General features: G+C 39.3%; 1 protein-coding gene across 4 annotated transcripts in view; it reads right to left on the bottom strand.

Annotated features, from left to right (window-relative positions):
* Positions 1-1,660: 1,660 nt before the first annotated feature.
* Positions 1,661-27,584, bottom strand: part of PAPOLA (poly(A) polymerase alpha) — a 43,258-nt gene continuing 17,334 nt past the window's right edge. Inside the window, exons 8-22 of one of the 4 annotated variants that reach the window (XM_079948432.1) lie at positions 26,099-26,188; positions 25,862-26,000; positions 24,310-24,382; positions 22,581-22,701; positions 21,463-21,547; positions 16,684-16,737; positions 15,078-15,197; positions 14,011-14,120; positions 12,139-12,260; positions 10,885-11,027; positions 10,160-10,257; positions 8,535-8,755; positions 7,236-7,298; positions 4,497-4,574; positions 1,661-3,848 (exon numbers count right to left, since the gene is read on the bottom strand). In XM_079948432.1, the coding sequence (XP_079804558.1) occupies positions 3,753-3,848; positions 4,497-4,574; positions 7,236-7,298; positions 8,535-8,755; positions 10,160-10,257; positions 10,885-11,027; positions 12,139-12,260; positions 14,011-14,120; positions 15,078-15,197; positions 16,684-16,737; positions 21,463-21,547; positions 22,581-22,701; positions 24,310-24,382; positions 25,862-26,000; positions 26,099-26,188 (1,613 nt within the window). In that variant the 3' untranslated portion in view covers positions 1,661-3,752. Of the gene's footprint in view, positions 3,849-4,496; positions 4,575-6,736; positions 6,838-7,207; positions 7,299-8,534; positions 8,756-10,159; positions 10,261-10,884; positions 11,028-12,138; positions 12,261-14,010; positions 14,121-15,077; positions 15,198-16,683; positions 16,738-21,462; positions 21,548-22,580; positions 22,702-23,325; positions 23,663-24,309; positions 24,383-25,861; positions 26,001-26,098; positions 26,189-27,584 lie in introns of those variants that run through there. The other 3 variants (XM_079948431.1, XM_079948433.1, XM_079948434.1) reach the window with 3 other exon arrangements.

Below are 27,584 nucleotides of genomic sequence, written 5' to 3' on the forward strand. Positions count from 1 at the left end.
ATTTAAAAGTCATTAAGGGTTTAAATATCAACCAAAACAGATGGGACATCCAGCAGTGGTTCACTGTGTTATCTTTTTATAACAAGGCATAGACTCTGAAGTTTGATATCAAAGTTGGCACTATTCTTTTGGTGATGATAGTGACAGATGTTTGATGCGTATAGATTTCAAATACTAGTTTGAACCTTCTCAAATTGCATCTGCTTCAATCAACAAACTTGTGATAATGTTGTTTCTGCTGAATACCAAACTAATGCTTTAAAGATGATTAAAGCAAAACTAAAATAATTGTTAATAGAGGAGGTATTCTATAACAGGAAGAACAGAGTGACTTTAAATCTTTGAATAATTTGCCTGATTTGGTAAGAAAGCCAAGAAAGAATCATGCTTCAAGGTGATTCAGTTTTTGGAGATTTTTACACATAGAAACTCTCCAAATGTACACTTAAAGAGAGGTATGTGTTTTAAAATATATACACCCAGTGTAAAAGATGAGATGTGCAAATGGTACTAGTCAGGAGTACCGTATTTTTTGCACCATAACACTCACTTTTTTCCTCCTAGAAAGTAAGGGGAAATGTCTGTGCGTGTTATGGAGGGAATGCCTATGGGTGGCATGTCTACGGATTTTCCTCCTCTAAAAACTATGTGCGTGTTATGGTTGGGTGCGTGTTATAGAGCGAAAAATACGGTAAATGAAAATGCACTGGAACTTGGTAGTTCCCCTAAATAAATATATTTAAAATCAAAATTTAATCAGATACAAAGAACTACAGGCGGTGCTTTCTTGTGCAACTGTGTTCATAGGTTTCTCAAGGCGATCAATCTCAACTCCCATTCACCCAGCTTTCAGAGACACCGCCGTGTAGCTTCTGATGCTGCACAAAAGAGCTAAATTTGGGGAAAATCCTGGAATAGGGTAACTCGGTTCTGTGCAGCTTTTATAAATTGACCAAAGAATGGCCAGCTAATTTCAGGTGCAACCAGACATTTGATGGGATATTTCAATGAAATACTGTTTGAGGCTTACATTAACACAGCTTGTTACTTAAAGTGATTGCACAACAATTAAAAAAAAAAAAAAATCACCTGTTTTATTCTGGCCTAGAGGCCAATGGGCAATTTAAGTTAAGTGAGGCACTGTTTGTAGCAGTTCTTTGTTATCATTTTGAGTTTTGATCCACTGAAACCAAAGAAAACACTGCCATCTGCTGGTAATAAAGCAAGTAACAATGCTTCTCCCACAGAGATATGTACTTACAAAGCCACATTACTGATTGGTTCAAATACAAAAAAAGAAGCAGCTTCTTCAAGCTTAAAATTAAATCCCCCCCTTCAATTGTTTGTATTCATGTGCTTTCCCCCTACTCTACCATGCAAGGTTAAGTTGGACACTATGTGATAATATGTAATAAGTACCCTATTGTTTGTCTTTTGAAAAACAAAGTAGGTCGGAAAATAGCAATTTACTCCCCCCTTTTAACAGACTCAAACTGAGCACACTGTTAATTGATGGTTTTAAAACCAGCTTCTATTTACTGAATACTTTTCTCGGCATCGTTCTTTTCACATAGTTTTCCAACTAGCAAGAGACAATTAAGTCAATTTGACCATTTTGAGACACCACTATTTTACACGTTCGAAAGAAACCAAGCCACTGTGGGATTGTGCTGTTTTTTTATTGTTTTCCATGGAGAAATACACCATCTGTTTACAAAATAGCTCTTGAAAAATACAAGGAGTACAGATACTATAAAACAAAGCAACTCCAGTCATGAGACACCTACGTACATCATGCGAAAGCAACAGTCTGATCTCCAGGTTATGAAAACTAGAATTAAAAAGTCACTATACAGAAAAGATTCCAAGTTCCCAGCTTGGCAAAACTTGGGTGCAGATACATGAAACGTTTAATAAAATGAAAAAAAAATAAATCCTCATGTGTAAACAAAACGAGACTAAATTTGTGCCTGGCAAGTTCGATCTAAACTCCATAGCTACACAAAATACACAGACAGTTTGTACACTTCAACTGTTAGTTAAACCTTTTGGACTGGGTCCCGGGGGAGAGGGAGGGTGCAAGGTAATATTACGGCAGCGAAGGTTGGGTCACAGGAGGCTGTACAGGGCAAGGGCAAGAATTTTGTATACTAAGCATCGTAGACAAAAGGGCAGAAAATAAAATCTTGGTTACTGCACAACTGGGGAGGTCGGGAGAGTAAGCTGCAATCTCTTGGCTTTGGAAAATTAACTTATGGGGGGAAGGGGAAGAGCAATTAATTTTACTTTAACATGGAAATGCACATGTAGGAGGATTGAGCACAATGCAGGGAAGGAAGTCATTAAACATGCTGATCAGAAAATATGGGAAGAGCAATTTAACCATCCCCACTTAATTTTGATTGAATCAAAAGTTATATATAGCTTGTTATCTCCATCTGATAATCACTGGCATTCCTCACTTTCTGCTGCTTAGTCACGTGAGATTTTCATACCTCTTTAAACAAAGTTGCCGCTAGTCATTTTTATAGCTCTACAGAACAAAACGAAGACAACTGGGCAAGGAGAGCTTATCAGGTTTTCAAGTGTCTGCTAGAATTGTGATTTAAAAGAAAACGCTCAGAATGTAAAAACTACTTTCAGGTGAGCTACCTAAAAATAAAATAAAATAAACTTAAAATCCTATAGGGTAAGAAAGATCTGCCTTCATATATATATATTTAAAATTTGAGATGTTTGTAATGCAGACAGGACTTTTATGGAGTGTACAAAACTCTTATATTTAGTGATGAAAAGGCCATCAAGACAGAGTTAAATGCTTCACAGGCACACTTTATTTACTCCATTTCAGTCATGGGGGGGGGGGGGCGTGGCACTTGTGCCTGAAGGGCCACAGAGTTATAGAGCTTTTGTAACCACCATCATGACCAGTTAAAAGAAATACCAGCATTTGACGGACGGCATTAGTCCAAATTTAGGCATACAAACTGAAACACAAATTAAATGCAAAAGCTCCCCCCCCCCCAAGAAATATGATGACAGGTACAGGAAGGGAATAGGAGGGGATCCGATTAGCTGAATGAAAAATTATTTGCTTTTTGATAGCTGATTTGTATGCACCATAAAATAATCCTATAAATAAAAAATAGACCACTTCTTAATCATGCCCCGCCAAATACCCAATACTTGTTTTCTCAAACTTATAACCTCAAGATTTGACATTTTCTTTTAAAGTTTTACTCTGGGTTATTGGTAACAGACCATTCTCTAATTTGAAGGTTGCAGATATTGAAGAATATCTCCAATAAAAATAAAAAAACCTATCAAGCTGAAACGCTAAAATTAGTCATATTTCAATAAAAAAGTACATAAAAGTGCATTTTAAGGGATTCTTTTGCCAGTTTAAGCTCTGTTTTTGTGTATGTGTGTGTGTTCCAAACAATGCATCAACATAAATCCAATCAGTGTCAAATATGGCTAGAAATAGTATTCCCGTTCCTTTTGAAAGGCAGTAATCCTTTGAAGTATTCAATGTAAAACTGTTGCTAACACATTTAATAGTACTCCTGACTTCACATACTAACCTGGACTTCCAGATCAAGTGATTATAGCCCAGCAAGGGAAGTGCAGAAAACACACCTAAATCCATCTGCATTCACATTCTCGTCTTGCACTCTCTGTTCTCCATTTCAGCATTTAGAAGACAATAGGTTGAATTGGCAGATACTGTTTATGGACCCCTGAGGTTGGTTTTATCGATTCAATCTTAGTTTTATTGAATTTTTGATAACCGGAATAGGGTTTGCAGGGAGAGCAGGAATATCTGAAAGGTCTGTACTGGGCATTTTCTGATGGAGTGGAAAAGTGAGAAAAAAGTGTTAGGACACATAATTTCAAGCACAAATGGAATTAGGAACATGTCCAACAATGCCAAGTGTGTTGCATTATTAAATTCTCCCACTGCCATAATGGTTTCAGTCACGCCCAACCTCTTTATTTTGGCCTTGTAGGTAATGAAAATAAGGAGGATTGCATAAAATTTACATAAGTCTTGTCTGGGTCTTAAACTCATGGTCCTTCACCCTTCCTCTCTTTGCCATTTGGGTGGGCAGGGGATCCTGGCACAATGAGAAATGCAGTCAATCTACCCTTCTGCTAGGATGTCTACAAAGGTTGAGAAATCAAGTGACATGCTATGGTGAATGCATGAATGCTTGCAGGTGGAGTCATAGAACTGAAGGGTTGGAAGGGACAATGAGGGTCATCTAGTTGAACCCCCTGAAATGCAGGAATTTTCTGCTTGAACTCATGACCCTGAGATTAAGAGTCTCGTGCTCTACCAACTGAACTATCCAGGAGGATAGCAAACAACAGCTTCTCATCCATGGCTGTGTGGAACAGGTCTCTAGACCACTTGCAGCATCCCCCAAACTCTACCTATCATGGAGTTATTGGTGCCTTGTGCGATTTATTACTATGAAACGAAACTCGAGTACCTGAGGAGCTTGCAGTGATACTGTTGTCGGAAGGGTTTCTGGTTGAGAGGCCATCTCTGAATCTGTATCAAGTGCTTCCTGAAAAGGCAGAAACAAAAATGGTATGAGCAAGATCCAACATAACCTTAGCACCAGGCGTTTAAGAGTTGATGCTATATTACAGCTGGTAGCACACAAGCTTAATTATCACACAGTGGGTGGCGCTGTGGGTTAAACCATAGAGCCTAGGACTTGCCGATCAGGTTGGCGGTTCGAATCCCCGCGATGGGGTGAGCTCCCGTTGCTCGGTCCCCGCTCCTGCCAACCTAGCAGTTCGAAAGCACGTCAAAGTGCAAGTAGATAAATAGGTACCGCTCCGGCAGGATGGTAAATGGCGTTTCTGTGCGCTGCTCTGGTTCGCCAGAAGCGGCTTAGTCATGCTGGCCACATGACCCAGACGCTGTAAGCCGGCTCCCTCGGCCACTAAAGTGAGATGAGCACCGCAACCTCAAAGTTGTCCGTGACTCGACCTAATGGTCAGGGGTCCCTTTACCTTTGTACCTTTACCTTTATAACAGTGGTGCTGCAGCATTTTCCACAAGCACCCTCCTTCATTAGAGGCTTTTAAGCAGAAGTTGGAGGGCCGTCTATCACAGATTTTTTATTTCAGATTCCTGCATTGCAAGTGGTTGGACTACATGACCCTATGGGTACCTTCCAACTCTATGATTCTATTATTCACTTAACATGCAGAGCATGCGGAAACCTAAGTTTGGAAGTAATAGTATTTCCCCCCTGCACTTACTGCTGTGGTAATGTATTTTACACAGTGTCCTGTTTATACACTGCTATTTCACCCTGTTTAATCTGCAGGGTGAAGGGGAAAACAGTGATTCTCTCATATTCCCTGGCACTGTTTGTGGGGAGGATGGTGCCTTTGAAAAGGGCAATGCAGTGGTACCTTGGGTTACAACACTTCGGGTTACAGACTCCGCTAACCCAGAAGTAGTACCTTGAGCTAAGAACTTTGCCCCAGGATGAGAACAGAAATTGCATGCTGGCGGCGCAGCGGCAGGCCCCATTAGCTAAAGTGGTACCTTAGGTTAAGAACAGTTTCGGGTTAAGAACGGAGTTCCAAAACGAATTAAGTTCTTAACCCGAGGTACCACTGAATGAGCTATTAATGTCAAGGAGGATAGAAATAGTTACACACTATTCCTGAGATTTTTCCATACCACCTATTTTAAGCATTCTAGGGTAAGTACTGTAAACTCCTGCCTCTTCCAGGTCTTCCAGGATTAGGTTCAACAACCTATTGCTGGCCAAGTGCAAACAACAGGCAAATATTCAGCATTAAAATGACAGTATCTACACAACACGGGTGCTCCAAACAATTAAAAGAGTCTCGTTGCATCTTAATGACCAACAAATTTATCATGGCACAAGATTTCACGTTGACAGATGCATGAAGTGAAATCTTAGTTGGCAGGTATATAAAGAAGAAAATTGTACGGTGGGAGTTGGATGACAAAAATGATTACAGCTTAAATTTATATTAAACAGGCACACCTTTAACAGCACAAGATTGGTGATAATTGCTGAGACGACTGTATTAATACCTGGAGGGGGCAGGGAACCATTTGTAAGAAACAGTCAGAGATAGCACAGGAACCATGGCATTTGTAAGAAACAGTCAGAGATAGCACAGGAACCATGGCATTGGGCAGCTAATTAACACATGTAATGTGATAAAAATCTTTTGTCTCAATTTAACCTAGAAGTGATGCCACTAAAGTGATTGATGAATTGTAATTCTGTTGTTGCATTTGATTGGCTATAGTGGACTGGATGAATCTTTGACCTCATCTAACAGGTATCTTATGTTCTTAATATGCTGAAGCTGTCAGAAATGGAAAATGCTAATTTTTAACTGCTGTTTTCAAAGTAAACATGGATTTATCAATGCAATTTCAAGCCTGTTTTTTTGCTCCCAAACCAATCTTTTTCCCTCACTTAGGCCTCTCTGCATTATGCAAAGTATCTCCATGAGGAACAAGAAAACAAAGTAGCCCAAAAACTTGAACGTACAAGCATCATGTTTCAGAAGCTGTGGGAATCAGAGTACAGTGGTGCCTTGGTTTAAGAACAGCTTAGTTTATGAACAACTTGGATTCAGAACGCTGCAAACCCAGAAGTAGGTGTCTTGCTTTGTGAACCTTGCCTTAGGAGCAGAACATGTTCTGCTTCCCGTTGAGTGTAATTTGAGTCCCCCGCTGCTATGGGAAAGCAAGCCTTGGATGAAGAACGCTTTGGTTTAAGAACAGACTTCCAGAACGGATTAAGTTCGTAAACCAAGGTACCACTGTACTCTCCTCCCCCATCGTTCTGCCCGGACACTGAGGTCCAGCTCCGAGGGCCTTCTGGCGGTTCCCTCACTGCGAGAGGCCAAGTTACAGGGAACCAGGCAGAGGGCCTTCTCAGTAGTGGCGCCCACCCTGTGGAATGCCCTCCCATCAGATGTCAAAGCGATAAACAACTACCTGACATTCAGAAGACATCTGAAGGCAGCCCTGTTCAGGGAAGTTTTTAATATGTGACATTTTAGTGTATTTTTCATCTTTGTTGGAAGCCGCCCAGAGTGGCTGGGGAAACCCAGCCAGATGGGCGGGGTACAAATAATAAATTATTATTATTATTATTATTATTATTATTATTATTATTATTATTATTACTACTACTACAGTTGTATGAGAAGTTTACCTTAGTTTCTGTTTTATCGTGATCACTCGTATCAAGACAGCTAGCATCTTCATTCACTTCCTCCTGTCACAAAACAGAACAAAAATTAACATCTTAAAAAGGACAGCAGGCCATGATGCAAGACTAACCTACACGGTTGGAATTAGAGCAATGTCAACTGAAGAGAATGAATGTGAGGCAACTTTCCTGTCCCCTCCTCCTGAAAAGCCTCTCCCAAGGCACAAGGATATGGATTCCCTGAATTGGATGGAAAGTATTTCTGGTGTTAATTGATAAAAATATGGGAGAAGTGCTCTCCATAAACTAAGCCGTGGGAAGTGCCTTCGCCTGATTTTTCTCTGATCTCTCACTGCTCCCTGTGCCAGTGTGCACCCTCTGACTCTTGGGAGAGGCTTCTTGAGAACAGGACACAAGTAGATTCAAATATTTCGTTGGAGTCCAAGAACAATATGCTGAAGGAAAATAGTTGGTAGCAGTGTTTCACAAAGGGAAGGCTTGCAAAGAAGGATTTTGACAGATGGGCAGCCCCGCCGCTGTCAATCATTCAGCATCTTAATGATGGCATTTGAGTGAGTGACAGGCACATGATCCCACACACCTGTAGGATTTGGCCTGCACGGCTGGTCCTGATTAGGATCTGCCACCCAAAAGGTTCCCCACCCCTGCCCTAAATCCAGACTAAAGCCAAGAAAGTTCTTTCATCTCAGCAAGAGGCCACCCCCCAACCCCACCCCGCAACAAATGCAGGTTTGATCAAATGAGTGAGTCTGACCAGAAGTGTTTGATAGTGAGACAGATTCTGTTACAAGCTTGAATTGCTGGAGCTGCAGAGATATTTTTTGCACTTGTACATATCTGTATCTGCATCGCCTACAAACTGCAACAGTAAACTATTCAGGCCTTAAGCTGTGTGTTGACTGGAACTGGGAGCAACTTTTGCTACATGGGTATCTCCCAAAACATGTTATGTGCAGATAACACATACATCCCTCTCACTAACCCTGCTAACTCTGGAATCACCTAGGAATCTTCCACAGGATGTCTAAAATAACTGGAAAAAGCAACTTGTTGTGAGAAGGCTGAACTGTGTAAAACCTTTTGCTTGCATTGCCTGCTAATTCCTATGTTATTTTCACTTGTATTGAACTGTTCAAAGAAATCTCATTGGCTGTCATAGGCAACCAATGAATTCACCACCTATTTAAAAACTCTGTTCCCAGGACTGAGTCCTCTAGTTCTGGTACCACTTCCTAGCAGCATACACAAAAAAAAACTCAAATCAATAGTAAATAAAATTACCTCTTCAGTCTTTATTTTTTTGGGAGACTCTTCTTTATGAGGGGATGATGTCCTCTTCACACCTGCTACAGGGCTAGTTACTTTCGGTGTGGCGTTTCCTGAAGGTCTCTGTGGTTGGTTGACAAGACGGGTTGAAGAAACTACTCTAGAGATGGTAGGCTTTGGTGGTGGAGAGATGGCTGGCTGTGTGGCAGTTTGAGGAATGCTTTCACTTGAAGAACCTTGGGAAATATATTGTAACAATTACCATGAAATCAAATATTCAGCACGTAATCCCACGAGCAAGGCTGTACATTTAGAACTAAAAATAAATAAATCAAGAGTTCTGTGCCTAAGCAATCCAAGTCCTACACTGAGGAATTTTGTGGCCTGGATAATTTTCTCAAATTGTGCAAATCTCCAGTGTTTTCATATTGTATGTTATTTGTTACCCAAATTTGCTGTTTTATACCATTTATTCCAGCTTTCCAAATCATGTGGCTGAGGGACACTATGGGCCATCCTCAATCACTGATTCAACACACCTCTCTGGCACCTGAGATTTCAACAAGCATTGCTCGCACACTTTAAAACATATATTTATGTCTCAAAAGGCTACCAGTTCTCTTTAAAATCAAAAAAGAGCCCAGTTTCTCAGGAATCAACACTTTATACTTCTTTTGCACTCCCACAGAATCACAACGTATGTACAGCTCTGCTCAAAGACATTTCAGTTTTCAAGGTCAAACTGCATTGAACAAGAACATTAAATGGCTACTTGGTGGGGTGGAGGAATCAAGCGTTTATGTAATACATCATACTACAAAACATGGGTTTCAGTACTTAATCTTGCCCTTGGGAAATCTGGTATTGCATTAAAAAGGTTCTAAACCTCGTTGTTACTGAGCTTTAAGCAATGACTGAAGGCTCAACGGCCATGAGTTCTGTCTTTCAGTGCTCAGAGCTCCACGGCAGGAAATACTGCCATCTGAAGGCATGCAATACATCGAATTTATAATTCACAGTATTTATGCTGAGTTTCAAATCTGGGGCTCCTTGGCAGAGCTCTCAGTGCCATGACAGAGAATTCCTAATACTGAGGACCTGACATTATCAAAAGCGTAACTTTGTTTATGTTACTGTCTAGAGGAAAGACAACCATTGTATCACATTCCCTAGCACTAAGATACTGACCAGCACTGGACTGCTGGTTAAATAATGGGTTATTATTCACATGTTTTATTACATGCACACTCTAGGGCAGGATAAGATTTTCTGTTTCCATATTGCCAAAATATTTTAGGGGTGGGTGACAAGGACAATAAAGCTGGTAAATAACTTCGATTTTGTCAGAGGAACAATGCCGCTTAGCTGCTGTGCAATCATTGTGTAACCATATTGTGAAGAGCACAAAGACCATTTTAAAAGATTCTGAACTTCCAAAAGTAATTCTGCTGTTTGCATTTTGGATGCTTTATCAGCATGTAATTTCACAATACAAGTTGCAAAGTATATGACAATATTTGTACTGCAAATAAGTTTCTGCCAAGTGGCAAATCACCAACAATTTTAAAGAGAGAAAAAAATGACTTAATTGACAACCAACTTAGAAAGGTAGTATTTGCATAATATTATTATGTTCCTACCCCCTGAGCTTTCACTGGAATTTGTTTGTGGCACAGTGACTTCAGAAGCCTGTATGTTGGTCACAGATGCTGCCGTCACAGCTGGAGGAGGACTGCTTCTGCTAAAATAATTTGTTTGAGAAAACACAACACATTCATGAATTAAAGCAAGCCCACACAACTCGCAACTCACCAAGTCAAATAGTTCAGCAGCATCTAGAGAGGCTTGATAAGCCTCCTGGATTTACTAACTCCCTAGGGGTGTACAAACAGGATAGCTGAACCTGGCAAGCCAGAATACATGGCTGAGGGGCTGCATTCAGTTTGGTGGGCCACAATCTGTACGTGCTCGAATCACAATTATCAGCATATAAGTTTCAATCCATCAGAAAGCATCAACTTGGTGAAGCACCCTCATTGGCAATTCTGCACAGAGTGTTAGAAGAGACAGGCCATCAATGATAGGAGACAAAACATAAAGAGAAATAATGCTTGCTTTTGTCTGAATAACTACTCTAGCACCAGGAAGTTCTTGTAAAAGCACTATGGTTGTGGTGGCTGAAACAGTAGCATGGGAAGAAGGAGCAACGATGCTTAATTAGTACACCTTGAAAGTAGGGATGGATGTTCTGCATAGATGGAAATGTGCCGAGACAAGGAAAACAAACCCAGCAAGCATTTGTTTCCTTTTACTTTGAGATAAATGTGGTTTAGAGAATGTTGTCATCAGATAGCTGAATTCTTACCCCTGAGAGCTTCCAGAACTGTTCAATGGACTTGTCTTCATAGCACTAGTAGGAGAAGGCACAGATGTGCTGTTATCACTATCCATAGATAAGTCTAGGCTGCTGTCGTTCAGCGCTGTCAATCTGACCCCTTCTGTCGAATGCTGAAATCGGTGAGACCATAAATCACAAAATGCTATTCAGGAGCAGTAAGAAACTCTACTGTAATTTGGCAGAAAAATAGTGACATCCTATATGGCCACCTGTCAGCAGGACAGACTTACGATGGTGCAACAGGAATTCCCCCCGCACTGCCAAAATCTGCCCTGGAAGTGGGAGATCCTTCAGGGCAGATTTGGGAAGGGGATGGGTTACAGAGAAAGAGAAGTCTGCTCATACCATGCCTGTTATCTTTAATTCACTCTCTCCTATATATCAATACGAAAGCTTTGTACATGTGCAAATCCCTCCCCTCACTGACAAGAGTAATGCCTGATGTGGGCTTGAGTGAGGCATGTCTAACTGACACCACATCAGAAACTTCTCCATTATTTCCTAAAATTTACCTTTTTGGGGGGCCAAAAAGCAAGCAAGCAACATTGCACAAACTGGATCAGATGCTGCTTTCTTATCACTATGAGGGGGAGTAGAAAAGACCAAGTGTCTTATTACAAAGTTGAGATTGCTTCATAAGCAACATTTGAATAGGGACATAGATGCTTCCGTACACCCAACTTTGCAGTAGGTCAGTGATCCCTCCTCTTTGCCTTTTCTTATGCAATGCCCATCTCTGGACTTTATGTGAAAGGGTATTCCAGATGAGCTGGTACTTAAAAATAATAATAATAATACTTGGGGTAAGGTAACTTCATTTTCTCACAAGTTCAACAGACCTGCTACAGCAAGTCTGAGACTTGCTGCATAAGGCTAAAATCACTGTTGACAGGTGTCAAAGCAGTATCTCTACGGATGCCTCTGAGGATTTTTTTAAACATTGCTCCTTTTAATCCTTGTCCACTGTTAAAAATGAGCAAGTTTCACTAACTTGAAATGCTTCAGGAATTCTGAGCAGTTACCACCCAAACTACAAGTCAATCCCAGAATCATGTCAGAGAAGACAAGAAGAGTGGGTTGCCTACAGAGAATTTGGGTATCCTATAATTATGACTACAAATATTTTATGACAAGTTAGTATCATCAGAAATCTGGGATACTAGAATATGCTTGTATTAAGAGTATACACACATATATTTGCCAGTTCATTTGAAGCTTTACCTTTTTCTTTTTCTGAAGCACATGACTAGGTAGCAATTGATGAAGTTGCTTCCTTTTGACATGCATTGCAGCAATTTTCATTTCCATCTCAAACATCTTGCTGTTTATTGCTTGCCTATAAACTATATAACGAGAAGACCGTTAAGATGTTTTACAGTTGGAGAAAGCCCATTACTTGCCTGTCCTGAAAGAAATTTGCATTCCTGAGAATTCTGCTTTTGGAATGAAAAACGGTACTTTCTTCAATCCTGAGAAAAAGGAATATGCACAGTGCCGCATCATCATGCCAAATGCCTTTCTCCTAACTTTTCAAAAGGCATTATGTGATTTTTACTATTTTTGCCTCAAAGTTTATCCCAAGATGGCAAAGAAAAAGAGTTGTTACATCGTGTATAGCACCTCCTCTTGGCTGTAGGCAGGGACACATTGCTCAGACGCTAAGGGACGGGGTTATCCACCTTCCCTGACTGACCTCACATGGCTAGCAAGTTAACAGGATTTTGCTGTAGCTCATAGTTCAGGTTCAAAAAGCTGTACCTACCCAATCACAACTGGGGGAACAGAGATAATAACCAAGGTGGTGTAAGTAATTCTGCAGAAATGTTGCATGAAGCCTCTTTTCCTTCTTGCCTTCTTTAAACTTCAACACTGCTACCAGCAATGTGGTTGCTCCTGCAAATCTGTTTTCCTCTCTTAGCACCACCAAATCACAGGACACATTGCAGCTCCCCCTGCTCTTTCTAAGCCCCCTCTCTGGTCCCCCGAAAACCTGGCCCTGAAATTCTCTGCAGCAGCATTTCACAAGGGCTTTATGCAAAACAAAATAATCATATAGACTTCTTTACATAAACACATTTTTTTCTGCAAAATTATGGGCCTGATACAACAACTTACGGTTTAGCAAGGCAGTGCAAAGAAGAACATTCCCAAAGAGCTGCTCTTAGCCACTTTGCTACTCCCTGCCAGACCTTTTTACTGTCACACTAAGCCAAGGTTTGGCTTGGCATGTTGTCTGAATTTGGTCTTGTGGTTACGATCTCTCCTCACTAACCACAAGCTGTAGCCAAGAACAAACCATGGCTTAGTTTGGCAGCTATAAGGACTGTGGGGGAGCTGCAAACTCCTGTTTGGGAAGTCATATGTTTGCAGTGTGAACTGGCACTGGAAGTGGGAGGTGGTATTAACAGCAAGATGAGAGACTAGTGTTCCACTATGAAAACATGACACCTTCCTATAACTCCAATGCAATATGGAAGTTGGAAAGAAGGAAGTTCAGTGTCAGTGAACCTTAACACAGGGATGTTAGTGTAAGAATGGAAATTCCTGTACTGCCTTGCTATGATAAACAATGCTTCAGAAGTGGAATCTCTCTCAAGAGAAGCCTGAACTTTAGAGCTCTTTCTATCCAGGCTGCCTCTTAATGGTCTTTTTTTGCTTCACAATTCTCCATTTCTATCTTTTAAAGAAAAGCTTCTTTGCAAGTTAACCCTTTTTTGCAATGTCGAAAAGTGGACAGCATTCTGCCTTTTCAGCCCTCACTAACTGCCACTATGATGATCACAGAGAACCAACAAGTTTTAATATTGCTATGTGACTATTTTGCATGTTATGATTCAGATGGGATACAGACAACTGGTCCACTGTGGAAGCTGCAGCACAGGGTGAGACCAACTTTGCTACAATGGTTACTACTGGCCCTGGTCACAGGATCAGACCATTTATACCAACAAATGTTGAAATAATTGTTTTGAAGGAAAATATTTTGCTAGCAGTTGTCAGTAACTGCAAGGACATCTGTGATCCAAGGCAAATCACAATTAACTTAGCTGTCATATTTTTAGAGATAGAACAATTTCCATGAGTCAAGCTTACCAGTGTCAGTAAAAGACTGAATGTCATATGTAAGATCAACACTCAGATTTTCAGAGTTCTCAGTTTTCTTAAACACTAACCCAATCACCCACATTGTACGAAACTCTTCCCTGGAAAAAAATAAAAATAAAGTAAAAACTACCATCACAAATGAAAACAGCAGAAAATTCTAAAAATACACCTTTCAGTAACCAACCATTTCCAACTAGTATTAATTAATTACTGCTACTCTTCAGTGGCCAGCCACAGAAAAAATCATATTGGATGCCATAATACAGTCACAAAAAACCTGAATAACTTGAGAAACGTCATGGTCTTAGGAATATTTCACTTTAAGTCATAATAGATCTACTTCTGATTTACAAAAGAGAATATGCTAAATGTAACGTTCAATAGAAGGCCAAGTTTGCCAATCTGAGTTTTAGATCCACATTAGAATTCCAGCTCATTAGTGTGATTTTCTTCAATGTGATGCAAACCCCCCCCCCCCCATTTATTATTTTTACCTTTCAGGTGTATAAACTGCACCACTGATTTTGGTCTTAAGTAATTTGCAACAAGCAATGCCTGTCCAAAAATAGATACACAACAGCATTTGACTGTTTTGACGACAATAAATGTTTTCAGCTGGGACTGTCTGGTGCCTGATCTATAACAGGAAGGTAGAACCAGAGGTGCCCTTTTGCAAACAAGGCCTAGAAAGTTTAGTTTCCCATTATGTGCAAATGTGGCTAGTGTCTTCAAGCTAGCTCTTGTGCAACAGTTCAGCACAAATGTTATATATTTTTTCTGCTAGTACATTTCTGGATCTAAACCAGCACTTGTAACACAGTAGAGGTAGTTTAAACTATATATTGTTTAACATGCACAGCATCAATCTTTCTAATGGTTTCCATTTCCTGTATGTATTGACAAAGAACAAGAGAGTTCCTCTTCTGAATGATGTTTTTATATTAAAAGAAGTGTAAATCTCGGTAAAGCATTTGACAATACTAACAGTAAGCCTGATTCCCACCCCTTCACTTTCAGTAAGAAGTTTCTGCCAACAGTCTTATTAAGAGCCTTACTTGTCAGGATTTTCCTTGGGCGCTGGGAATGACTGAGGATTTACATGAGCCAGTGTGATGAATTCATTCTTCTCCAAGCTTCCAACCAAAATACGGATTTTTGACTCTACCAAGCCAACCCTGAATAAAAATAAACTTGTTAATACTGAGTATTGCAAGTAAAGATACTCTTTTTCTAGTTGAGAAAAGGAAGCTCCAATTATATTAGTACTGGAAACACACACAAAAACTGGGAGGTAAGTACACATGTAATGAAATAATTTTTACTATGTGTACTATGGGTTAGTATCCAGAGATGCCATGAACAGAGTTCCGTTCACAACTCAAGGAGGTTGGGGAAACCCTTCAAACAGTGTGGGAGGTGGCAAAAAGGATGTAGGGGGAATGGGCAAAAAATGCTTCTTTCTCGTTCTGTTAAAAGGATTAAAAGACCTTCTGTAAACATTTGTCCTTTTTGCTTTTATACTCCTAAATAAGAGCTGTTCGACAGTGGAATTTGCTGCCAAGGAGTGTGGTGGAGTCTCCTTCTTTGGAGGTCTTTAAGCAGAGGCTTGACAACCATATGTCAGGAGTGCTCTGATGGTGTTTCCTGCTTGGCAGGGGGTTGGACTTGATGGCCCTTGTGGTCTCTTCCAACTCTATGATTCTATGATTCTATGAAATAAAACTTTAAACCTACAATTTGTTTCTGGATTTTGACCCCCGCCCCACTGCCAGCCATCCCATTAATATTAAACATTTTGGCATGCAGAACTGAAAACTCTCAGAATAGCCCCAAAAGCGCTCTTAAAAACTGAATGAACTGCTTATACTAGAAAGAGAAGAAGGGAAATGCTGCAACATAGACTCTTCCCCATAATCCTAATACTACGATACTATACACAGGTATCTAGGAGTTAACTTAAGGTTATAGGGATTGAGCTCTCTGTGCCCCTTAATTTTAAGGAAGCCTGTGCAGCAGCAGCAGGTTCAACAATGGCTTAGCAAAGGCTGTAAACTATAACACAGCTTTTGCATTTCTAGTGAGCTACAAGTCAAACCTTAAGGTGCATTATCATTCTAAAATATTTGCTCTACTTAAAAGTTTTATACTACTTTTTTTGGAGTAAAATAGCATTCAAGAAAGAGAGAGAAAATATCATGGCCTTCATGGCACTTTCCCTCAGTCCCTGGTTTGCAAGGCTTTCAAGTCACAGATTAGACTGAGAAAACACTTAATTGCTAGCCTATTAATAACTCAGAAAAAGTGCTTCATCAAGCTCAGCCTAGCATGCCCTTCCCGTTCCATTATATTTTAAGGCAGGAGTTCCTGATATCTCTAATTAGCATCTGTGTTAAGACAGGTGGTCCTGAATCCAACTGCTCCTTCAGAGTGACTTGTGCAGCCTGAAACATCTTCACATCCTTAGAATATGCACTAATTATTATTATTATTATTTAAATTTATATACCACCCCAAGAACCACAGGTCTCAGGGCAGTTCATAGGATAAAATCACAATATAAAAACACAAAACATATAATCAAAATAAAAACAAGAAGAATGATCCAAATGAAATGTTAACTTTAAAAGGGGAAGGAGGCATAGGGAGTGGCCACGTACTCACCACTCTAGTCGCTGTTTTTCTGTTGGTGCACTTGCTAGAAGTACAATATAATGCCTTTGAAGATAAAAAAACAAACATACTATACGATCTTGATTTTGAAAGTTCAGATTATAACTGGTATATTTTCAACACCTCATGAATTTCCAATAAACGAAATCTCATTGTAAGATTAACAATGCCTTCATAGCTTCAGTCAATGGGAAGTGAATATTCATTATGTCTAAGCTACAATTAAAATTCAGGTGACCTTTAGAAGTTATTAAGTTGTTAACATTTATCTGAAAGAGTTGTATTTGTCAAAAATGTATTAACTAATAACATTAGTAGAATCAGCAGAAATACACTCACCAGCCACGTAACTGTAACTGAGAGCAAACAGGGATAAATCATAATGGGGTGGGGGGACTTTATTGGGAAGGGTAACATAAATGTATTTTTAATCAAACGAAGCAGGCAGGTGTTATTTTTACAGTGCACTGTTAAGAAATGCTCTTCTAAATATTAGACACCCCCATGATCCATACCAAGAACTGTGATAAGACTGGTAAAGAATCAAAATAGTCCTGGAATACTACATGAATGAGCAGAGCCTTTGCAAGGCTCAAGTGACACCTCAATCCTAAATACAGATTCCAATCTGAAATACCAAATGTGTTTTGCTGTGTACGAAGCGGCAGTATCGTTCAGTTGTGTGCCAACAACGCTATCCCTTTACTATTGAAATAAAATACTGCATTTGTGGGCACATGATTTCTACGTGGTCTATCAGAACACCTGTGGCAGGATGCAGTAGTGCAATGCAGAAAGCAGAATTTAGCAAACTCTCCGCATGTGCCGATTAGACTTTAAAAAGACGGAAGAGCCGCAGCTCAATATTTATTTTTCTCTACAATTTATATACCACCCTTCCTCCCTTGCAAAACTGCCAGATCAAGGGAGATTTTCAGGGGAGAATCAGGTGGAAGAATTCAACATCACCAACTGCTCCAGCATATACTGCCCCCACAGCAGCATTACAAAGCAAACAGGCAGTTGGATCTAGATCTGCTGTTCATCCACTTTTGTGAGTTGGATCCAGCAGAGGCTCCTGCTCCACAAACTGGACACTCCCATGGGCAGAGGGTGGCAGTTTTTGCCTTTTTCCATGAGGCCCTCAGCTGTTACAGAGGGTGCTGCAACACTTGGGAGCAGATTTTTGTGGACAGAGGGCTATAGGAATGAAGGGGGAACTGGCCTCTATTGAGCAAACATGATTTACTTGATCCCTGAGAATACTGTCTCTCTTCCTCCTGCAGGAGCACCCATTTTTGTAGAGTTCTGCTCCATGCCAATCCTGCACACACCCCAGGACTGGGAATATTAATTTGCAAATGTGGGCCTGTTGGACATGTTAAAAAGAATAAAACTTGTGTTTTTCAGAAAGGTTCTTTGTAAGAAAGCAGAATCTTATCAGAACCTGTAACTCCATTCTTAGAAACTGGTGCAAAAACATGCACGTTAACAACTGATTGTTATAAGTAGCAATTTAAGCAAGTCCCAGTTTACAGCTCTTAAGGTTAGTATTAAAATAAAAATAGGGGGAAATTGCCAAGGTCTGGAATCTTTTCATACACACAAATTAAATATAATGGAGGTTTGAGCATCTTGGTGCCAATATGTACAGGTTCTTTTCTGAGTGGATGTCATCATTAAGTGGCTCTTCCTCCCACAGTAGCAGTCTAATTGTTGTTGTTTTTCACAGGAATTAATATATAACTCATAATATACCAACAGAATATAATAAATATAATTTTTAAAATGCTAGAAGCAGTTTTTTTAAAGTTATGTCACAGTATGAAATAATTTGCAATGCTATCTGAAGGGCAAAGGACACTTTCTGAAAACCATCTTACAATATGAATACTGGTGGAATTAAAATTATGGTGATTCTTAAGAGCGTGTTTTTTGTTGACTGCAACTTTAAATACCAGTCTCCTAAATAGGCCAATCAAACTGTTTCTATTGTAACCATAAACATTTGGAGTTAAGCTTTAGCTGGTTTCTGTAAGCACACAGATGAGAAATTGGCATTTGGAGAACAAACATGGTTTCCTTAGCTCCATGTGTAGCTACCAAACACCCTGATCAAAAAAATCTGATCTAGATAAATTATGGATCTAGTGTGCACAACAGTTTATTGAAGTAGATTGCAGTCAGCATAATTTGTAGAAATGCAGACAACTCTGACAAGCAATACAGCTGGATTTCTTATTAGTTGGCATGTAGGTTTTTCAGCTGGAGTCCAAAACTGTAGTCAGGGCTGGGGCTTCAAATTTTTATAACAAGACTCCCACGAGAGGTGGTGGACTCTCCTTCCTTGGCCGTTTTAAAGCAGAGGTTGGATGGTCACCTGCCATGTATGATCTAGTTGAGATTCCTGCAGGGGGTTGGACTTGATGACCCTCAGGGTCTCCTTCCCTCTCTACAACCCAGGATTTATCAAATCATTATCCAAGACTGTGGAACGCCCTCTGAACTGAGATTAGACAGGCTACCCTCCTTGCTGAGCTTGAGAGCGCATGACTCAAGACTTTCTTGTTCCAGCAGGCATTTTAAGATTGTACTTGGTTCTATGATTAATTTGTACTGCTTTATTGACCCATTTTCTGTGGATTGGTTTTATGTACACAGCTTAGAAATGTGAATAATTAAGCAGTATATAAATGTCTTAATAAGTCTACAGAATAATTACTAGAGTAATTACGAACCCAAAGGTTTTTTTGTTTGTTTGTTTTAAACAGACCTTTCTAAAGTGATCATATGGCGACATCTAGAAATTCCTATTCTGAATTTTTTGGTGAATCAATTGAGGAAAAGCAGACTAGTTCATGTTCATCCTTTACTGCAAGGGGAGCTGCTGTCCAGAGTGCCACTGGTATACACAAGCTCTTGGGCATCGCTAAAGGAACTCTCTGGATTCTGACCTTTTGAATGGTGTCAAGAGTCAGGGACATGGATTTATCATATATCATAGTATATCATATCATATATCATTACAAATATTTTCCTTGATGGAAACTGTTAGCTGGCCTGCTATTTGCTGCCTTAATTTAATGGATAGATGGGAAACCACTGATCCTCCTGATGTTCTTAGACAGCAATTCCCATTAGTTCCAGCCTCCAATGCTAATGATCAGGGATAATGGGAGCTATAGTCTAGCAATCTCTGGAATGCCACAGGCTTCCCTTTCCTGACTGAACACCTAGTCATCAACATTTTGCATTTGACTCATTAGCCTTCTTTTTACAGCCACTGATTCATTTTCTCACAATGTTGTTGTGTTTTTTTTTACCAAAGGAAATTAATATTAAATAATGTGTGTATGCTAATCTTTCATGCATCGGCTGGAAGAAGAGAAGGTGATTTAGCACTGGCAGGATCCTAAAACATCTTCTCAAATTAATATCATGGATTTTAACGTAACTTCTTTCACATATACCTGTATTGTAATGAAATTTCTGCTTATATTGCTATATAAGTGACAACACATATAGGAACCAGACAGGGAGAAGACTGAATATTATGTTTCGGGCAAAGTATTCATGACCTAGCTATCCAACCTTTCAATTTCAAAATCTGGATAACACTAAATGTATACCAAATCCATTTTACTTCCTTGATGGTCAGAAAACCTACTGCAATTAGGTTTTGTTTTTTTTTAATCTATGCGGCACCTGAATTAAGAAATCTATGACCATTGAGACACTCATATCATTTATAACTGATGGATAAGAAAGGTTTAAACAAAAAAAATTCCTTCCAGTAGCACCTTAAAGACCAACTAAGTTAGTTCTTGGTATGAGCTTTCGTGTGCATGCACACTTCTTCAGATACACAGTATGAGCTTTCGTGTGCATGCACACTTCTTCAGATACACACACGAAATGCATGCACACGAAAGCTCATACCAAGAACTAACTTAGTTGGTCTTTAAGGTGCTACTGGAAGGAATTTTTTTTGTTTTGACTATGGCAGACCAACACGGCTACCTATCTGTAAGAAAGGTTTACTTCATGATAAATTAGTCCTAGCATTCCTTCCACTTTGTCAAAATGAGGTGTTAAGAGAAACATCTTCAATATTCCTTGGAATACCAGAGGTGTGCACGCTCATTTTCCATTTTGACACAAAGTGGATTAGCCTCCCAAAATTTGTTTAAGATTCTAGCATTTGTAATGCAAAGAGTTAGAGGAATCAAAACACAGACGCATTATCATGATCATCAGTCTTCTTTTAATGGGTGAAACGCTGCATTGTCATTTTGTTTAGATTAATACATAACCACCCAATACAGAAAATGTTTAAGTTTCAGCTTGGAGTGGCCATCTGACCAGTTTCAACCAAGGGCAAATAAGGTAAGTTTAAAAATAAATAAAATAAACTATGTTACAACTTTCACCCAAATACAAGAAACAGTCAAGAAGCTTTCTTCTTATTAGGAACTCTTAAAATACCTGGCAAGTCTCAAGAAATCCTCCAGAAGAGAGTGCTTGCATTTAGCGGGTAACTTTTAAAAAGTGTTTTACTAGTAAATGATTAGAAGCCACAAATATCTTACATTCAAATGAAATGCATACATGTCCCATCATATTTAGGTAAAATTTGATAAATGTCGTGCAAAACAGGGTTATCACATCTGTCCACTATAACTAGTGCTAGTAAAGTTAGCCAGTTTAAATGAGTGTGAAAGTGTTAAAATAGATACTCATAAAACATCTTTCATGCCATAAAATACATACTTGTATTTTTGAAAGAAGTTTGGAGCTTCAAAAAGTTTGGACCACTCTGCCTTACTCAGCAAAATTTCATCTGTGATAGCAAGACCTGAATTATAAAAACACATTTCAGCCTTTTCATATATTATTTTCTTCATCATCGGAACAACAGTTTACTGAACACAAGGAGTTAAGAGCATATAAATGAAAATACAGCTACCCAATGAAAGCCAAATGAGTCAGACCATTAGCCTACCTAGGTCAGCAATGTCACCTCTGACTGCCTAGTAGCCCTCCAAGCTTTCCAGCCTCACCTGGAAATGATAGATCCTGAACCTGGAACCTTTTACATGCAAAGAAAGTGTTGTATCCCTGAGCTATCAGCCTGCCCCATATGGAGATAATTTTTAAAGTTTGTTCATAATTTAAGTTAGATGGTGGTATACAACTCTGTACTAAGAAATAACAAACTACAGTTTATTTAAAGTTTCAGACCAAAGCTTCTTTCTCTGCCTTGATCTTTCCAAATGGAAAAATATATATATATTAAATAGGAAGTGGTGGGAATTGAACCTGGGACATTATGAATGGTATCACTGAACTATTTACTTATTTATTCAAATTATTACCAGCCCTTCCATCCAAAGGAGCCCAAGGCAGCAAACAAATAAATACGTTTTTTAAACACCTCATTTATACGGGCTATGTACAAGTGGCGTTTAAACAAGTTTTGCTTATCGTGTTCAATTATGGCTAAAATAATTACAATACACCATCTTTCCAAGTACTAAAACTGTTTTAAGCGTCCTTTCTGACCAGCATTTTACCAGTGGAACAAGTTTCCAAGAACCCATTTTTTCCCCAGTATCTCCAAACTACCATATATTTATTCCCAGCTGCTGTAAGCAAAGAGAGTACTGGGTTACTGCAATACCCAGAAAAGCTGAAGCTGGATAAGAAGCCACACTTAAGAATTGCTGCTTTCCAATTAGTTTGGAAATGCTATTTCTAAAAGCCTTTACAATTAGAAAAAGCTACTAGATAAGCATTAGCACAAAGCCTGGATCCAAACTATCAACACACACAAAATCTAAGGAGGGTTATTTTCATTCTTTCGGGAATAGATGTTCAGAATTCCTTACCTTGCTTAAATTCTTCAACCATCACCATACGTGTAGAAACGGACACATTGTAGGTAGAGTTCTGCTGGGGGTATGCTGGTGTAATTATAGGCATAAGATGGTACCTATCACTGGGGTTTACCTACATATAATAACAGCCAATCAGTTTTCTTCAATCACATTTAAGTTAAAAAATGTGGATCTGTCCACTGAAAAAAAAATCCCTATGTTATATATCACTAGTGACGTCCATGAGGTAATTAATACTGGCAGCCTACTTAAACTCAGGAAAAGTGACATATTTTTAAGAGCAGATTAAACTTAATTATCTGTTTTCCAATTGCACCTTTACCGAATGCTAGCCTGTCTATAATTATGAAACTGGAGTGATACCTGACTGATACATGAAGAACTTTATTACCAGGCACACTACGGTTTGCAACCCTTTTGAAATATGTAGTGCATTTTTTTCCTGTAGTATATTAATTGTCATGAAGAGGCCAATTCAAAAAAGTAAAAATAAAAAACTAAGCACCCAACAGGATCAAATGTGTTTAACATATCCTTTATTTAGAACAGTATGTTTGATGAAGGAAGGAAATGTGCAGATGCATGTCAATACTTTTAAAGTTGTAATTATTTTAAGTTGAAACCCTACCATTTCCTTACATGGTTTTCTTTAGCTACTGGAGTACAAAGGACTTGCGTTACATACTGCTCATATGCCAAAGGATAACAAGGCAAAAAACAATCATAACATCTGATGTGGGCTTTTATTAAAGTAAACTTTTTATTGAAAACAAACTGTACAGTCTTCATATACACCAATTTTTGCTTGTGTTGGTCAACCAACAGGCTCCGATTCCACGCACTGTGTAGTCACAATTCTGATATCCAACTGGGTTTCAGCAAGCCCAGAACTCGATTGTGATAGCCACATTCAATAGGGAGAAAAATACCCTATTTTATAATACATGACGTGTAATTCTTGCAGGAGCCCAGGTGCAAGTAATCCTATAGTACTGCTGAAATTAAGGAGATGTGGCCCTAATCAGTGCCAGATAGAAGATTACTGGGAGTCCCGTGAAAGTAACTTGAGTTTTCTAAAGGAAAAATGGGAAAAACTAATGGCAAAAAGCTACTTACTATTCTTGATTTAGTATAAACACCTGCCTACAGAGTAGACATCTATGGCATAAGTGTACAGTACTGGCCCAACTTTCTATGGTCATCACAGAAATCATAGAGTGAATAAACGGATGCAATACCCAATTTAAGTATACAGTCGAACCTCCGTTTACGTAACCCTCTGGTTACATAAACTTCGGGATGCGTGCGCAGCAAACCTGGAAGTATTTTACTGGGTTTCGCCCCACGCACATGTGCAGAAGCAGTCTGCGCATGCGCAGAAGTGGTCCTCAGGTTGCGGACACCTCAGGATCTGACCGGACCTCTGGAAGGGATCCTGTCCGCAACCGGAGTTACCACTGTATTCACATTTTTAAGACTGCATTTGGGGAATTTTACAGCAAAAAAGAGAAATCCCGAGGCAAAAACGGGGGTGGGGGGAGAAGGCTTCAAGTAAAAACTTGGGACAAAATTAAGTGACAGCCTACATTTTACAGAGAAAGTATAGAAGTGCTGTAAAACTAACCAGTATTTGTATTTGTAACAAAGGTAGATTCCTTAGGGCTTAAGCAATTTGTTTTAAGCAGTTTGATCTTATAGGGGGAAAAAATAATACACTAACCCTTGGGTCCCATACAGGCAAATTAAGATTGCATTCTTCTGGCTGTTTCAATAGCACTGGATTTGGCCATTCCCTGTTTAGAGAGATTGTAGCACTGAGTAAGAAAAGCACTTATTTATAACAACAAGCATGTTTGAATGTGAGCCTTCATTTTATACACCAGACGCAGCATCAGACGAAGCTTTTTTCAAAGAAAACTGCCTAACCAGCTTTCTTAAGGAATGGATTTTGTTTTATTCCCTTCAATCCAAACAACTTTCATAGCACTTAACTGACAAATGCTTAAGGTTTGGTTTTTAGCCATTCATCTTCAAATGGATACACCTTTAGAGCACACTTCTTTAGGGCTATTGTTATGCTAGAAATATTTATGGGGAACATTATTTTAACATTTGGAATCCATCTCATTCCTCATGTCCAGGATGGGTAACAACAGACAGCAGCAAGATACCAATAGTATGGACACTCCACATAATTTGGCAAATGCATGTAGAATGTCTCCCTATAAATTGTGTCTTTGCTTAAGAAACCCCCTGCTACTTGGACACTGGTGTTATGTGCAAACTGATCCTAGGACTGATAGGAAGTATTTTTTTAAAAAAATGGTATCTTCAATGCGTCAGCTATTCTGTCCATAAAAAGTTATTCTTTTTAAGAAGCTAACCTTATTGCAAGTTTGAAGTGCCACTCTAGATTATACTCCACACACACTATGCTACCCATTTGTCTTAGGCCTTAGAAGTATTTGGAACAGGTTAAACAACCACATTATTTATTGAAACCTTGTGTACCAATAGTGCATAGGTGCAATGTACATTTTAAATTTAGTATTCTTACAGGCACAGCTCCCCCAAACGTATCAGTTTTTCCTAGAGAAACCATGCAGCAGCAGCACATGAGCCAAGGTGCTACTATCAATCCAATTCAGCAAATTAACATTAGAAAAATCAAATCTTCAAAGGTTCCAAGAAGGTTTCAGATTATGGGCAGCTAGCATGTGTTGTGCAATGAACTCTGCGCTTTTAATTTGAAATCTCATCTCTATATGAGAGCACATGCAGAAATTTGTTAATTCTTGTATATGGAAATAATTCCAGTTATGCAAAATATTTTTTGTGCTTTAGAAGACAGGCAGTTCACTTATCCCAAATATTCCCCTAAACATGTAGCACAATCACATCATACATGAACTGGCAAATGCTGTTCACCTTAAAGAGTTCCCATTTTAACACACCAAGCCGTTCAGACTAGGTATGAATGCCGTCTGTGACCCTTTGCTCAATTAGCCCTAAAATGGATAGAGCCACACAAAAAGGCCAGAGCTCCACAAGAGCTCATGTGTTTAAGTGCCTCACATAATGTAAGTAGATGTTTTGCACAGAGGACTATAAAATAAAACCTGACAAGTGTCTTGCAATTTCTCGGAAGGGTGATTAATATTCCTATGAGTACACTTGTTAACCTGATACCATCTGAAGGAATGTCATAGAAACAACACTAAAATTCAGGGTCTATAATAAATTTTATTTTAGTGTAATCTAAAAAGACATACCATTTAGAAAATACCAAGAAAAATTTATGTACAAGAGTTGATGCTATTGCATTTGGATAAAGCTGGCAAGTTCTTGCTACTAGCATAGCCCAGGAAACTCCACCAAGGAAACCTAGTATATTGGAATAGATGTTGTGCCCTGTTGTTGTAGAGATAAAAGACAAGACAACTTTAGTCACTTTCATTCAACTGGAAATAAGCATTTTTTAAAAATCCATTTTGTAAAACCCCACTTACGTTTAGCCCATAGTTTGATAGCTCTCAGTGTTAATCTGAAATTGTCAATATTTGGTACTAGATGGAGAATTTCATCGGTTACTCTGCAACCTAGAAAACAGAAACCATTTTTCCATCATGAATATTAAAGAAAAGACATTAGACAAAACTGGAGAGTTTTGGGATTACTTTGCTTTTTTCAGAAGAGGGGTCTTTTTTAGCCTAATTATTTCTTAGCCTAACCAATACAAAGCTATGCACAATAAAGGTTCTCTCTTCAACAAGCACAACAAAAACATAAAATCACAATATAATATTGTGCTATACTATAACCTGAAAGGTACCAGGTGGCGCTGTGGGTTAAAGCCTCAGCGCCTAGGGCTTGCCGATCGAAAGGTCGGCGGTTCGAATCCCTGCGGCAGGGTGCGCTCCCGCTGCTCGGTCCCAGCGCCTGCCAACCTAGCAGTTCGAAAGCACTCTTAAGTGCAAGTAGATAAATAGGGACCGCTTTATAGCGGGAAGGTAAACGGCGTTTCCGTGTGCTGCGCTGGTGCTGGCTCACCAGCTGCAGCTTCGTCACGCTGGCCACGTGACCCGGAAGTGTCTCCGGACAGCGCTGGCCCCTGGCCTCTTAAGTGAGATGGGCGCACAACCCCAGAGTCTGTCAAGACTGGCCCGTACGGGCAGGGGTACCTTTACCTTTACCTATAACCTGAAAGATGGTAATTCAGCATATACAATTGTCACAGTAAGGCATAGTTACAGCACCTCCACCATTCCATATCAATGAGAATTTATGCCTTTGTCAAGCCCTTGCTTGACTCCCATTGCAAATTATTGCACTACGTTATGTTATCTCAAATTGTTTGTGGGACTGGGATACACAGGGTTATATCTAGCCGTTTTGCTTAGCTGACAATAAGGCTTCCATCAGTGGAACTGGGAGGGACACAGATATAATAATAGGGGCGTGCAGGGGATCCCCAAGATTGCTTTCTTCTCAATTTCTCTAACAGCTGAGTGACAACTCTTAGATACAACCCAAACAGATTAAATGAACTGTCTAATTTAAACACAAATTCATATACTTTGTAACTGAACAAAATTAAGAGCTGAAATTGCATAGATTGATATGTATGTTTGCCTCAAGCCATATTAAGGAATGGGAAAACACACACACACACTTTTACATCAATCAACCTTAATTCTGCCTATGGTTAACATTGAACAGACTAATTATCTTTGCAAAGGAAGGTCAGCAGAATTCAGATTCTTGCAGTGTGCAACAATGTCATTAAAACTACCTCTTGCACTGTTTTGATGTTGTTAGCCGCCCTGAGCCCGGCTTCGGCTGGGGAGGGCGGGATATAAATAAAATTTATTATTTATTATTATTATTAAACAGTGTTTTGACAGCCACTTTAACAAGTATTACATTTTTAATCAATGTATGCTGAACAACTATTATGCAATACTGAAATATGCAGTATCTTCTGTTGCCACAGAA

Source organism: Podarcis cretensis, assembly GCF_951804945.1.
Source record: "Podarcis cretensis genome assembly, chromosome: 1".
NCBI lineage: Eukaryota > Metazoa > Chordata > Lepidosauria > Squamata > Lacertidae > Podarcis > Podarcis cretensis.